The 13,571-nt window shown below is 54.8% G+C and overlaps 3 protein-coding genes across 3 annotated transcripts in view; 2 read left to right on the top strand and 1 right to left on the bottom strand.

The window, feature by feature from the left end:
• VOLCADRAFT_104909 (uncharacterized protein) overlaps window positions 1-3,188 on the bottom strand; it is a gene marked incomplete at its 3' end in the record, with an annotated part of 4,344 nt that extends 1,156 nt beyond the window's left edge. Inside the window, exons 1-7 of the mRNA XM_002950764.1 lie at window positions 2,548-3,188; window positions 2,034-2,430; window positions 1,616-1,869; window positions 1,259-1,409; window positions 1,021-1,174; window positions 407-559; window positions 57-246 (exon numbers count right to left, since the gene is read on the bottom strand). Coding sequence (XP_002950810.1) covers window positions 57-246; window positions 407-559; window positions 1,021-1,174; window positions 1,259-1,409; window positions 1,616-1,869; window positions 2,034-2,430; window positions 2,548-3,006 — 1,758 coding nt within the window. The remainder of the gene's footprint in view (window positions 1-56; window positions 247-406; window positions 560-1,020; window positions 1,175-1,258; window positions 1,410-1,615; window positions 1,870-2,033; window positions 2,431-2,547) is intronic.
• Window positions 3,189-3,502: 314 nt separating this feature from the next.
• Window positions 3,503-6,833, top strand: VOLCADRAFT_104908 (uncharacterized protein; the record flags this gene model as incomplete). The annotated part of the gene is made up of 7 exons (XM_002950873.1): window positions 3,503-3,526; window positions 3,660-3,831; window positions 4,172-4,230; window positions 4,388-4,597; window positions 4,744-4,984; window positions 5,313-5,380; window positions 5,710-6,833. The coding sequence occupies 7 exons, from the start codon at window positions 3,503-3,505 to the stop codon at window positions 6,421-6,423; spliced, it is 1,488 nt and encodes a 495-aa protein (XP_002950919.1). The 3' UTR covers window positions 6,424-6,833.
• Window positions 6,834-9,273: 2,440 nt separating this feature from the next.
• Window positions 9,274-13,571, top strand: part of VOLCADRAFT_104907 (uncharacterized protein) — a gene marked incomplete at both ends in the record, with an annotated part of 24,320 nt that continues 20,022 nt past the window's right edge. Inside the window, 4 exons of the mRNA XM_002950872.1 lie at window positions 9,274-9,318; window positions 10,899-11,153; window positions 11,897-12,056; window positions 12,591-12,863. Of these exons, the coding sequence (XP_002950918.1) occupies window positions 9,274-9,318; window positions 10,899-11,153; window positions 11,897-12,056; window positions 12,591-12,863 (733 nt within the window). The remainder of the gene's footprint in view (window positions 9,319-10,898; window positions 11,154-11,896; window positions 12,057-12,590; window positions 12,864-13,571) is intronic.

Below are 13,571 nucleotides of genomic sequence, written 5' to 3'. Positions count from 1 at the left end.
TGGCCCAAGAAACCCAGCACAAACGCGGCCTTCCTGATAGCCTCGCGGGGCGTCACGTCCGTGTAGAAGACGCCAGTGAACATGTGGAAGAAGGAATGAAAGAGATACGTGCCGTAATAGGTCCCATCAGCGGTGGAGCCCACTCCACCCGCAGGGCTCCGTTTGCAGCGCGACGCGATAGCCGCCCGTATCGAGTCCACCGCGACGACCTTCCTGGTCTTGGGGTCTACGTGGTGGTCTGACAGCCTGTGCAACGGGACACAAATTACAGCAAAAGGCAAAGAAGACAAGTGATAGGCAGTCGTACAACTGGCTTGCCTTGCTAGGCTAAGGGACATCCAAGTTATTGCGTGGACATCATGCAGTACAGTCTGCTAACTCCACCATGAACGTTACCCGGTCCTACTTCATTGTTGCCGACTGGTTCTGCTTGTCGGCGTAATCGAGGTCGCTGGCCGTAATGTCCACCTCGCCCTCCTTGGCCATTGTCACGAGGATGTTCGGGTTGATAAGGTACGGCCCGATGAGCAGCTTCTTGGTCGGGTGGATGGCTTGGCGCCTGCAAGGGCCAAGCCAAAGAGGTGGGCTGACAGTGGTGTACGACACCAGTTGAGAAACCCCAGCCAATCGAGCGACGATTCACCTGATGCGCCAGCAGATATGCATGTAGTCGATGGAGAAGAGAACCGGTCGTGGCCTAAAGGCCGGAGACAACCGCCGCCCCGGAGCGAACAGCTCCATGACCCAATGCCGCACCACGATGGAGCACTGGGGGGGGGCTGCTGTAACCGAACGGCGAGTGCGTGAAAGCACGGCGCTCCTAAGGGGCAGCGATGATGTGTAAAGTCAGCACGACGTTGCATCAGGATTTCGATATGGGAGGCTGTCCAGCATGATCTGCCAGGTAGCATTCTCCCTTCAGACCTTATTCGTATCGCAATGATCTTGACAACGTACCCCTCCCTCGCTTGACGCCTATTCGTTGTCCCTGCGACACGCATGTACGGGCTTTTAACCCACCTGAAGCTGGCCGCACCATCGCCGACGTGCGCCATAGGTACGGCACCGTTCTCCTCGAGAGACTTGTCCAAGGTATCGATGTTGCGGAGCAGTGCCGGTGCAGTGTCCTTGTTGTCTGTCCCAACGGCACGAACGGGCACGTAGACGCTATGTGCTGCGATACCGACAGCGACATGCACGTACAACGACAGGGCCAAACCCCGCTCCAGCACGAGGTCTCGCAGCTGTTGCGGCCCACCATCTACCTGCTCCGATCCACCACACATGCCATACGCGAGGATGGCGCCATGGCGGTGCACGGTGTCAAGCCGCGGTGAAAGTGCACTCGCGTCTTCACTGATCACCAGGGGCAGTGCGTGCTGGTTAAACTCCGTCAACACGCCGAGTACCTGTGGCGGCCACAGCAGGTGTATCAGAAACATGAGGCTGAAACACCCAGTCGCTAGGGAAAGGGAGCACTCCCATCCCACCACCCACTCATCCAGATGCACGAGCGCTACCCCGGCTGAGCACCCGGGACCTAGATGATAGCTAGACTGTCGGATGGCATCGATTGCCTCGCGGTTTCTCCCTTTGCGCGCAGACCCAAACCCACTCCTTTGATGTTGGCATCGTCATGTGCAGGCCCAACCCGGAAGTACGCCTGACTGGCGCGACTCCTCTGGATGGTTCGAAGATGTGGGCCGTTGAAGTTGGCGGCCACGAATTTGACCACGATAGGGCCACCCATCTGCAGCAACAGGAGGTAGAAGGCCCGCTCGATATGGTCCAGCTGGCGGCCCCGGCGACTGTCGCCCCTCACCGCGCCCCGCATGAGAGAAGCAAACACAGACCCATGCTCCAGTCTGCCTGAAGTTGCACAGATGACCAAGGTTAACACGTGCCGTACAAGTCGCCATCTGGGTCACCATTTCAATATCCCTGCATAGGAAACGGAACAACAATGTCCCGGCGCAAAGTACCCATCTGGGTCACCGTGTCCCTCCCGGGCTGGAGTCGAAACGAACCCTCACCCGACCGAAACGCCTCCTCCAGCTCATCCACGAGTGCCGGTCGTGTTCGCTCTGCATTGGCTGCCACTGATCTACGTGCCGTGTCGAGATCCTGGAGAAGAACTTGTGCATGTTGTAGCGCCGCCTGGAGGCGCAACAACAGTTCAGCCCGGCCGAGGGTTGACAGCAGCGATGTCGGAAGCAGTGCCGGCAGGCCCTGCTCCAACAAGAGGATGCGCTGCTGCGCGCGCTGTGCTTTGCGTAGCAGTTTGTGTTTCTTGTCCACGCCCAGTTCCCGGCATGCAGCACAAGGTCCTCCGCCCGGCTGCACGACGACAGCACACAAGGTAGAGCGGATACAGTCCGACTCGCCATAGTAGGCGGGTGGCGCAGTGTCGAGGAAACCTTCAAGTTTGTCCTGAGGTGGAAGGGGCAGGGGACAACGATGCGATTGGGTCCAACAATATCAACGAGTGTCCTGACGTGGTCAACAAAAGTGACCACGTACATGTGACCTTAACACTGGGAAGCCTACCTCTTCAAGCTCAGGAAGCCAATCCACGATGTCCCGGTCGTGTGCAGTGGCACACTCGACGTCCGAACGTTGCATGACGCCCTGTAGGTCAGATCCATAGAGCGCAGCAAGCTCTGGGCCCCGGAGCCCAGGGCATAGGACCGACTCCGCAATGGAAGCCTTCCGCGTTAAAGACCGGGTCGTGAAAGGCTGGTTCGTCACAAGCGCTGACGCGGGCACACGGAGAGGTTTCGCCATGAGGCCAGCTTTGTCTAGTGCAGCATTGAAGACTGCCTCCGGGCTCCCTTCGGCTGTGGAACTGGTTATCCATCGAGTCCGACAACAGCCGAGAGCACACGATACACGTGCTACAGGCGGAATATGTACCAATATTGATAGGTGCGAGCAGCAGCATGTTGTCAAAGGGTGATGCCGTCTGCAAGCTAAGCAAGGCACGGGCCTGTCGATGGTGAGGGCCATTGGCTCACACGTACGAGTCGGCACAAACAGCCTTAAAAGCCAAACGGTGTAGTATCTTAGGTGTCATAGTTCGCGATGATTATTGTACGCTTGCGATTGGTAAGTGCTACGCAGTCTACTTGAATTCCTTAAGGGAGGGATCAAACATGGTCTTAGTATGGTTCACATAAAAACCACATGGTCGTATGAATGGATTGAATGTGGCAACAGCAATCTAGGAATATTGTTACTGTCTGCTTTTCGCAAAGGCCGCCTTAGTTTGGTATCGGGGTGCCGTACGTTTAATTTACAAGGAGCTGCATGCAAGGAACTGCTTTGCGGGTTCTCCTCTGATAGACTCTCTACGTACCCCAACTGAAACGGGTTACATAACTTTTGTTTGTCTAATGAAACTGACTCTCGTGTTCTGAGGATGTCTGACCCTTCCGGACTTTCCGAACCGTCCTTGGACACCGGCGACGACGAGGGTGTCACGTCACATTCACGAGGAAAAGCTATGGTTTCATCCTGGTCAGAGCAGGTAGGTTGGCGCGACTGACAGCACTTGTGAGCCACTGGCTCACAATGACAAAATGGCTACCGAGGAATGGAAGTGTTTACCTTGCTTCGAGTTGAGGAAGTAACCTTAACGTATGTCCTTTCTGTACCCGTAGGTAGAATCGCTCGTGGAGCAGCAGTTCGATTGGCCGCTGGCTGTGCATCTATGCCGGCCGCGGAGCGGTGGAGGCATGGAACTGGAGCCTTCGGGGAGGGACAAGGCTTTCATAGATTCTCTCATGGAGCATGGGCTTCAGTCCGCAGCGGACATCGCTCGGAGTGTCGGAAGTAGGTTGTTGCGCAGGGTCGCGGTTGTCGTGTCCAGTTGTTCCGGGAGATTGTGCAACTTAGTGATTCACATTTTGATATATGTTTCAGACCGCTNTATTACATCGCGTTCAAACAATCGAGGCAGGCCATGAATGACCGGATCTCCGAAACGGACGCACATCGATAACACTGAAAGGGTTGATTATCCATGCCACAGGAAAGCACCATAAGGAGCATTTTGAAGGAGGGATAAGCTGCCCAGCTGGACAAGCGGCCCTCGTTGCCCTTGGAAAAGTTAAGTGCAACGACGCAGTTAAGCTGGCCCTTGCGGAATGGGCCGCGCCTGCTGGTCCGACAGCTCCTGTACCCTCGACTGCTCGCCGCGGGTCGAGCGAGGACATGGCGAGGCGGATCGCGGTGAGTACACTCGTGTGAGCTCAGCAGTACTTCCACAACGGAGCGCATGCTTTTGGGGGGCAAGAGATTCCTTGTTCGGCACACAGTTACTTGGTCATGCTTGCTGCCTTTCGCTGTATCTTCTGACTGTAGTGAGTTTCTTTTCCTCGACCCTCAGGAGGGCCTTGACCAAACGATGAACGGCGGGGAGAATTGCGTGAACTTGGCGCTGGTGCACAAGTACCCTGTCAATGCTGACGAGCCACCGCCGCTGGACCAGCGTGTATTCAGTGTCATCTCCGTCAATGCCAACAAGGATGGATCCAACAGCAGCGACCACGGCCGCAGTACCGGGGGCTCCAGCGACACCAGCAGGCACAGCAACGTGGTGGAGACAGCATGGAGGGACAGCTTCAGCAGCAGTGGCGGTATCCCATACAGCAGCCACAGCACAAGCCAACGCCGCTGCCGTGGCGGCAGTCAACACCACAGGAGCAGTTGCTGGACGACACTTTCCCTGCCTACCACCAACAGGACGAACAACGGCAGCGACTGGGTTCTGGAGCCTCTGCATATGGCGCTATGGGCTCGTCGGGTGCAGCCGGCATCGACATTGACGACCCCTGGGAGGGTGATGGCAACGATGCGGGTGTAGAGGCTGAGCCGGAGGAGCACGGCATGTCTCCCGGGAGGTATGAAGACCTGCCACGGGGACCAGGATCAAGTGTGGCCTCACCCAGCGAGGACACCTTTGTGTACACGCGAGTGGGGTCCGGTGAGGTCTGCAAGGGTGCGGACAAGCTTTGGCACTGGAACCAATGTCCGGTTTGCTTGGAAGACCACCTACTGACCACGTGCTGCCATTGTTACAGGGCCATCGCTAAAGTCCATATTAATAAGGTTGGCGGGATGACGTGCTATAAGTTCGGCTGCAGGGGAACGGATAAAGAGCCACATGCGCAGTACGCCTACGAGGTCACTGTCTAGTTGTGTGAGGACTGACTGCTTTCAATTCATTAGCCATTTCATTACTTCTTTGCATTTGCTCCGATTCATGAATGACGTTGTGTGCCATTACACGACTATATGTTGGCTATGTGCAGAGCACCGTACGCTGTTGCGCGTGCATGGACCCTCGGGGAAGCTGAGGCACGTGTCACCATGGCCGCTGGTGGGTTTTTTGTGGAAGCCAGCTGTGCGCTGCTGGATATCGCCGAGCAGCATCTGTTTGAGGCGGAAGGGTACAAGTCATTCCGCGCGTATATTCTTGAGAGGAAGTCGCTGGGGTTTGGGTACCGACAAGCGAGGGCATGGGTGGCGGCTGCTCGTTTCATCCGGTCTTTGCCACCTTCCATGCCTGTGCCACAGTATGAACGGCTGGTCCGGCCATTGACACGATGCGAACCAGGCGTGGCAAGGCTGGCCTGGGAACGTGTCTTAAGGTGTCATAACGAGGAGGGACGGCGCATGACTGCTGAGCTCGTGGTGTCGTGCATCCAGGAGGTGGGAACAGCCAGCACTGTCGCACAGAGTGATAGTGAGGACGAGAGTGGCATGGCCGATGTTGTCGCGCCTGTTACCGCTGTGTCAAGGGCTAACGGCCACAATGAAGATGCAGTCCCGGCGGGTAGCCGGCCTATCTTTTTGCAGAGTGCATCGGTAGAGTGGTACACTCCACAGTGCATCCTAGATAAAGTCGCAGAGATGTTTGGGCCGGGGGGAATTGACCTGGACCCGTGCAGCTCGGAGGCGGCAAACACTAGAGTTAAGGCCGGGCGCTTTTTTGATGTGGCTTTGGATGGCCTCAGTGAGGCATGTAGGTGGGAGGGGAATGTTTTCGTCAACCCTCCTTTCGGTTCGAGGGGTGTGCTAAGCATGCAGAACTTGTTCTTCGAACGGTGTGTGAAAGAGTATCGACAAGGGGCTGTCAAACAGGCGGTGGTCCTGCTGAAGGCCGCTGTCGGGTACAAGTGGTTTAGGGCAGTGTTGGAATGGCCAGTTTGCTTCCTGTGGGAGCGGCTTGCATTTGTGCAGCCACAGCACACATCCGTGGGAGAGGAGTCGGAGTTGAAATGGGGCAGCCGTGTACAAAATCCACACGGAAGTGTGGTAGTGTATTTGGGTACCAATGTGGACAAGTTTGTCCGGATTTTTGGTGACATAGGTTCGATTGCTGGTGCCAACGCGTGGGCACACCAGAACTCGCGCCGCTGAAATGCGGGTTTTAATTCCGAGCGGGAATCTGTACATTACGCGCCACCAGTCGTTTGGGTTTACCCAATAGAAGAGCGCACTTGTGTCGGTACAGCGGTGTGGTGTGTACGACACTCATGGGCTAGTTTCAGAGCGTGCGTGTACAGGAGCATGTACAGGAAGATAGGTGTTTTGTTATGATTATTTGCGGCAGCCTGTGGAAGCAGTCCCATTGGACATTTTATGGGTGTGCAAGTTAGTGTTATGTACATATGACGGGATGTCAAGCGGACGGCAGGCTGTTGTTCTTCTTCTGCATGGTTTCCGAGCATGCATACGCGAGCATGCATACGGTGGGACAGAGCGCTTGGTGCCAAGCATGTTAAGCGAACGTTGCGAAAGCTGTGCGACGTGTAACAGTCGAGGAAAGGTTGCGTCACAGATGTCACGGATACCGTTTTTGGTTAGATAACGGCACCACCGACGTGGTAAAGGAGTGCAGCGGGTAACACAAGCATATGTACAGCCTTACAGCCTTTCTATCCCTATCCTCCGGGGTATCAATCCCAATCCAGGCCCAAGGCAATCTCAATCCAACGGTAGCGTCTATCTCAATCCAACGGTACTACACTCTCAATCCAACGGTAACCCGATCTCAATCCACCTCGGTCTCAATCTCAATCCCTCCACAGTCAATCTCAATCCCCCCGTCAGTCTATCTCAATCCCCGGTTGATCTATCCCAATCCTGGCGACCACCCTACCAACTCAATCCAACCGTACTTGCCATCCCTCCTCCGGGAGCTACATGCTCTGCTGCAGGGGCACCATCGCCGAGGCAGCACATACCCGGCCGAACACCTTTTGGATCCCCCTTACACGGATGCCCCTGTCGCCCCTTCTCCCACATTAAATGTCAATTGACATTTAAGGTGGGAAAGCTGGTCAGCTTGCCAAATGCTTGGAACCACCCATATAGCGTTGTGCGTATTCATTCGCCTTTGTCCTTCCCATCGAGAGCACTGAAGTGGCCTTGGCAGAAATCCTGAAGTATCGGCGTACGGAAATGTACGGAGTGAGTGACCAGCCAGCTGCGTGTTTATCAGATAGGTGCAGACAGTACCGGTGACTCGCTCGGTCGGATCCAGGGTAACGCCGTACAGTCGCCGTACCGTCAGGACCTGGTGAACCGATAGAGGCTAATACCGGGCTGCTGGCCTTTGAGGTAAGCTGACGACGGTAGAGCAACTGCTTGCGGCATCCGCCAAACAGAGGCTCTGATTCTTACATTGGCATTGCCGTGGTGATGTTTCGAAGATGACGTTCCTGGGGGAGATTTTAATGTGCGTCTGGACTTCGTGGAGGCGCTTGGTGGAGTCTAATCTAAGGAACTGCGGACTGGCTGGTGCAAGCTTTTCACTGGTGTGTGTGTGTGTGTGTGTGCGTGTGTGTGCGTGTGTATGTGTGTGTGTGTGCGTATGTGCGTATGTGCGTGTGTGTGTATGTGTGTGTGCGTGTGTGTGTATGCGTGTGTGTGTGTGTGTCTCGTATAGTTCTTGTGGTGGTGCATGTTTGGATGCGTACGTTTGTGAGTGGCATGCCCTAGAATGGCATCATGGCCGTGTGGGAGATGAGTGATTGCCGGATGCAGATGCAGCTAGGTCAAAGACCCATCGCTTATTTTTTGGGTTATGGAGGAGATCCAGTCGATCAGTCTCCAGGCGAAGTGAAAGCCAAGTAATGGATTGGCAAGTCACTCGCAAATCAAGGCGCGTCCAAGCCAAAGTTTCTGTGGGCAGGTTTCATATCTTGCGATAAGTTCAGTGTGTTTAGAATTTTCAAGCAGCCTTTACCGGCCCCGTCCCTGGCAGAAACCTCCAGATGAGCCGTCCTTTCCAAACCCCCGAAACACACGTCCGCACACGGACAATCCCCACTAATAACTACTACCAGGTATTCAGATAACGCGATGATCAGGCCGCATGGTCCGAGGACAGCGGTGCTGCAACTGAAACCTTCCTAAAACAAGCGACGAGTGATCTTCATCGTGCGCAGATCGTGAGATTTACGGATATACGGATTTTTTTGCAGTACTTCCTTCTACAAACGTTTGTGAGGTTATCACCTGTCCTATAATTTGTTATTACTATCGCCTTGTAGAGGAGTTGTTATTTGCTTTCACGACCACGACGGGATTTGTACGGCAATCCCATATTGTAAAGCGAAGTTTGTGGGCTTCCACGCTATCCAGTAGCCTTGGGAGTTTTAACATCCAAAGCTACTTTATAGCGTACAGGCCTCAAGTTTCGCTTTACATATTGTTTTCCTCTTTTACTTACGTGGTCTGCAGCACATGTCACGCAATTCCTTAACAGCGGGCCAATCTCCAAGTCAGGATGTCCCCGCAACGTCACAAGAAAGAATCATACGAAATGTACTGCAGTTTGACTCCTCATCCCATTAAAATGTCGTATTATGCATTTTCCTGTATTTCTCGCCCGCCACGAACTGCGGCCCTGCTTCTGACGTTATATCACCGCAAGTTCAACTGTTTCAAATATTGTTTTAACTCAAGTCCAAGCAATCCAGATCAACGTATTAAACTCCTCAGCCACTCAGATTGGGGTGCCACGGTACGGCATCTCTCGACGATGTGGCATTCTCTATCAAACATAGGAAAACACCCTATTAAAAAATCTACTTAATATTAGCAAGTCTGCTTCGGCTCAGGGTAAGGGACAGCAATCCTGTAGAGTGACGACGATTTACACCTGTACGATAGCTTGTTTTCTGGATAACAAAGATCGGCAGTAACAATTAAAGAAATACATTCAGTGAAGGCGATGGAATACATGTTGGTCCTTGCAAGTTTATGCAAGGTACATCTCGTAGCAAGGGCCCAAAACGTTACGGTGAGGTGCGAGAAGTGAGCAAAATTAAAAAATAAAATCTTATTTTTTATACTGATAGTATTTCTGCAGAGCTTTTTATTGCTGGTGCAACTTGTCCCTGTCGCCTCACCTGCATCGCCGTGGTCGCGCAGGGTTGCAGCACATCTATGGGCATTTAGCCTCCTGCTGCTGATTAGTAACTCGAGATAATTGAACCTAGGGTTGCCCAGTAAGCTCCTGTGATCAGGTACGGAATAGTCAGCTGGTAGGCGAGCAGGTCAGTCAGGTGTCAATCAGTGCGAGGATTTTGAGCTGTGTAGAACATCCGCACAGGGCCATACTGTCAATACGAAAGATAAAATACTGTGACCTCCGGCGTATTCTCAAACCGCTGTAATGTTAGGCGGCCGCTTTAAAAGTCCGTAGTACCAAGCCTACAAACCCGCGTTCCGGCATCACACTCCGAAATCCGGCCCTTCACCAGTGTGTGTATGTGTGTGCGCTGGGATTCCCCTAGAAGATGGAAGATGCCGCAGCCATGCACACACACACACACACACACACACACACACACACACACACACACACACACACACACACACACACACACACACACACACACACACACACACACACACACACACACACACACACACACACACACACACACACACACACACACACACACACACACACACACACACACACACACACACACACACACACACACACACACACACACACACACACACACACACACACACACACACACACACACACACAAGGCGCAGGTTGCATGGGCGGAGCAGTGCCACAGCGCGTGCGGAGGTTGGTCGCTTGAGGGCCTTGGTAGCCACCGCGCTCTCTTTCCTCTTGACAAACGGGGGAAACGGGGGGGGGGGTGTGCACGCCCTCGGTCGAGCAGGAGGGGGCTGTGGCCCCTCACGTCCCTCTCCCCCCACAAGGAGGAAAGTGCTTCCGCGGTTGTTCCCGTTGGTTACGGTTAGGTGCAACTGGCCATTGTCAGGGCCGGATCGATATGTAACAAACACACACATACACACATATACATGCACACACAGACGCGTACACACACACGCGTACACACACACGCACACGCACACTCATTCACTTCAAAGGGAAGGCAGAGCACTTACATCGAATCTCAAAACTCCATATCGGTAATAACTACCCAACACAACCGCAACCACTTCCCCCTCCGCAAACCCCCAATCCCTTCTGTCAAAATCCTTGTCCCATCCCTCAGTTCCCTAACCTCCCACTTCCGATCTTGCCACTCGCCGCTCGCACGTGCTCGCTTGCAGATCCGGATCCCGAGTTTTAAACCACAGCTGCACTACCGCCCTCCACCCCGCCACCCCTCCCCATGCGCAACCGACCGACGATTGCCGCCGCCATCAGCCGCGCCTCCACCCTCATCCCCGCTACTTACAACACCTCCACTACCTCCGCTATCTTCCGCCGCTGTCGCCTCGCTTCATCGCCAGCGACGACGGCATCCCGAGTGGATGCGGTCTCCCTCCATCACCTGCTCGCCATCACAGCCCTGCTGCTGGCCGGATGTCTGCACCACGCAGCCGCGCAGGCCCCCGTGCCGGTCGACAATCTCGCCGACCCCGCCCTGGCCCTCGTGGCCACAGGGCCGCAGCTCATAGCGGCCCTGTCCAACCCAGCGATCCGCGTGGCCCTGCTGACTACGGATGTGTTCGTGTCTGCCGCTGATTGGAGGCCCTACATTCCCCTACTGCCCCTAGTGCGCGATGCCGATTTTGCGATTTCCGGAGTACCCGGGCCGCAGACCTCCTGGCCTCAGCTAGATCTCAACAACGCCCATGACAAGGTGATCCGCTGAACTTGCGGAGTGCATATGTGTCTGAGTGTGTGTGTGTGTGTGTCTGAGTGTGTGTATATGTGTGTGCGCGTGTGTGTCTGAGTGTGTGTGTGTGTGTGTGTGTGTGTGTGCGTGTGCGTGTGTGTCTGAGTGTGTGTGTATGTGTTTGTGTGTGTCGGTTTCTGTTACATAGCAATCCGATCTACTTCACCCGGGGGGGGGGACCAGAGGTGGGATACGAACCCACATCTCTCGTTAAAGCTGATTACCGTGTCTGGAATTCGAAACCCAGTTTGCCGGTTATTTAGCCCGGTGCTCTAAAGACTTAAGCTACGCCGGGATGTGTGTGGGGGCGAGGGTTGAAGTGGTTGTGTGCTTGTACCGCCGAGTCGGTGGGTGACGGACTTGTCGCGATGCGAGTACATGATGGCGCCGATAATAGGGAGCTACATTGCCACATTGCTAGAGCTGGCGGCAGGACTGCATGACTGCGTGACTGGCGCGGGGTTGGGATGCAGCGGCTGGGGCTTGATGGACGCTACACACCTTTACGGCAGCAGGTTGAGCGCCGTGGTTGTTTCCTTGTCCGCGTCATTTTGTTGTTGAAATCCTCTTTTCCTGTTGGGTCCCCCGGAGTTGTCGCTGTGGTTTCGGTGCTGTTAACTCGCCCGCCTTGGAACTTCCGATCGCGGCTCTGTTCCCCACCTCCTCCCCCCGGCTCTCCCTCCCCCCGGCTCTCCCTCCCCCCATAGGTTCGATTGGGCACCAACATCGCATTCACGCTGCAGTATGTAGTAGTGCGCAATTTCCGCTACACGCCTTTTCTGATCTCGCCGGGGATTGATCTGGTGGCCCCCACCGCCGTGGACTGGAGCTCCCGAGTGACGCTGCTGGACAGCGTCATGGTGCTTCGTGAGTCATAGTCGGTTAGCCGGCTGGCCGCCGACTTTAGGGTGGCTGGGGCAGCGGGCTAATGTGTGGCGAAATGCTCTTCCGTGTGTGTCTGTGTGTGTGCGCGCATGTATGAAGGGGTGCCTAAGGCTCTATGTGTGTATGTATTGCGGGTCACAAGGATAGGGGAACGTCAACATCAACCGAAGGCAGCCCCTAGCTTCCGGGAGTGTGGTGAGGGGGGAGCGCGGCAGGGGGGCCTGTTGCTGTTGAGTCTTTATCCCCCATCGATATAGAGGCTAGAGGACTAAGAACTTTACGGCCCAGGTGATGACTTCCCAGGGTATATAGATGTTGGAGATATAAAACGATATGTATCACCTGATTGAACCCACGATTTGCGTTCTGCTACCTGATGTGACTGGTGTCCCATTTGTGAAAATTGCTTTTGCTTTCATAAATTTCATTCCTCCCTACCCGCTCTCCTTTCCTAATCTCCACAAACATCCATTTTTCGTGAACCATCACCATCACCATCACCATCACCACCACCAGGTGTCTGCTGGCCGGACTTTTCCAACGCCAACTCCGTAGCCGCCACAATCGCTGCCGCCGCCCCCGGAATCCGAGTGCTGTTTGGCGCTGCGTCGCGCGTTCCGCAAACCGGTTGCACCAACAGCACCTCGCCGTCCGTGCGCGCCGTGTCGCGCTGCTGGGCAGATCGTGGCGTGTACGAGGCAATTGTCTCGCCGGGCTGGAACATTGACGATGCCGGCGTGACAACTTTGACCAACTACATGCTCTACCTCATTCGCGCTGGGTTTCTGTGTGAGACCGCCATGACGGAGGACTGCATCGTGCGATATGGCTTTCTTGGCTGTTTTTACATGATGTGAGAGGAAGGAAAAGCCAAGAAGGGGGGAGGGTGTCTGCAAGGAGGATGATGGAGAGGGCCGGAGTGAGTGGAGAAGGATGGGAATAATAAGAAACGACAACAGATTGCGGAAGGAGCAAAACAGGGTTTCGAGGTTTTGGGGGGCCAGTAATGCCTTGGGGCGGTTGAGAAGGGAATTGTAGAGCGCTGACGCAAAAGAAGCTTCGAGAAGTAGCTTGGCCCGGGACACCGGACACCAAGTACAGGGTTTTTTTCATTCTGTGTGTTATAATTAATATTGGTGTGTTCCATATCCGTAGCAGTAAGTGTTCCGCACCACGGGTCGCCCGAACTAACTGTACGGCTTCACAGGTTTTTTAGTAAACACTCCTCGTGATGGCATCTGTTCAAACCTCCCGTTCTTCTTTCTTTTCCATTTCCACTACGACAAATTACGTTTCTACTCCCACTCCGTTTCGCTGCTGCTGCTGTCCCTCTTGATATAGATCTCTGGAGTCCAGACCTCCGCTGCCGCCGCCGCCGCCACCACCGTCCAAGCTGCCATTGTCGCCGCCACCCTCACCGCCGCCGTCACCTCCCCCGCCATCACCGCCGCCGGCTAATCAGCTCTCGTTGCCACCACCCCCACCCCCACCCCCAAA

The sequence above is a fragment of the Volvox carteri genome (genome assembly GCF_000143455.1).
Source record: "Volvox carteri f. nagariensis unplaced genomic scaffold VOLCAscaffold_20, whole genome shotgun sequence".
Lineage (NCBI taxonomy): Eukaryota > Viridiplantae > Chlorophyta > Chlorophyceae > Chlamydomonadales > Volvocaceae > Volvox > Volvox carteri.
Note: the sequence above shows the minus strand (reverse complement) of the source record. Positions and strands in the feature narration are given on the sequence as shown.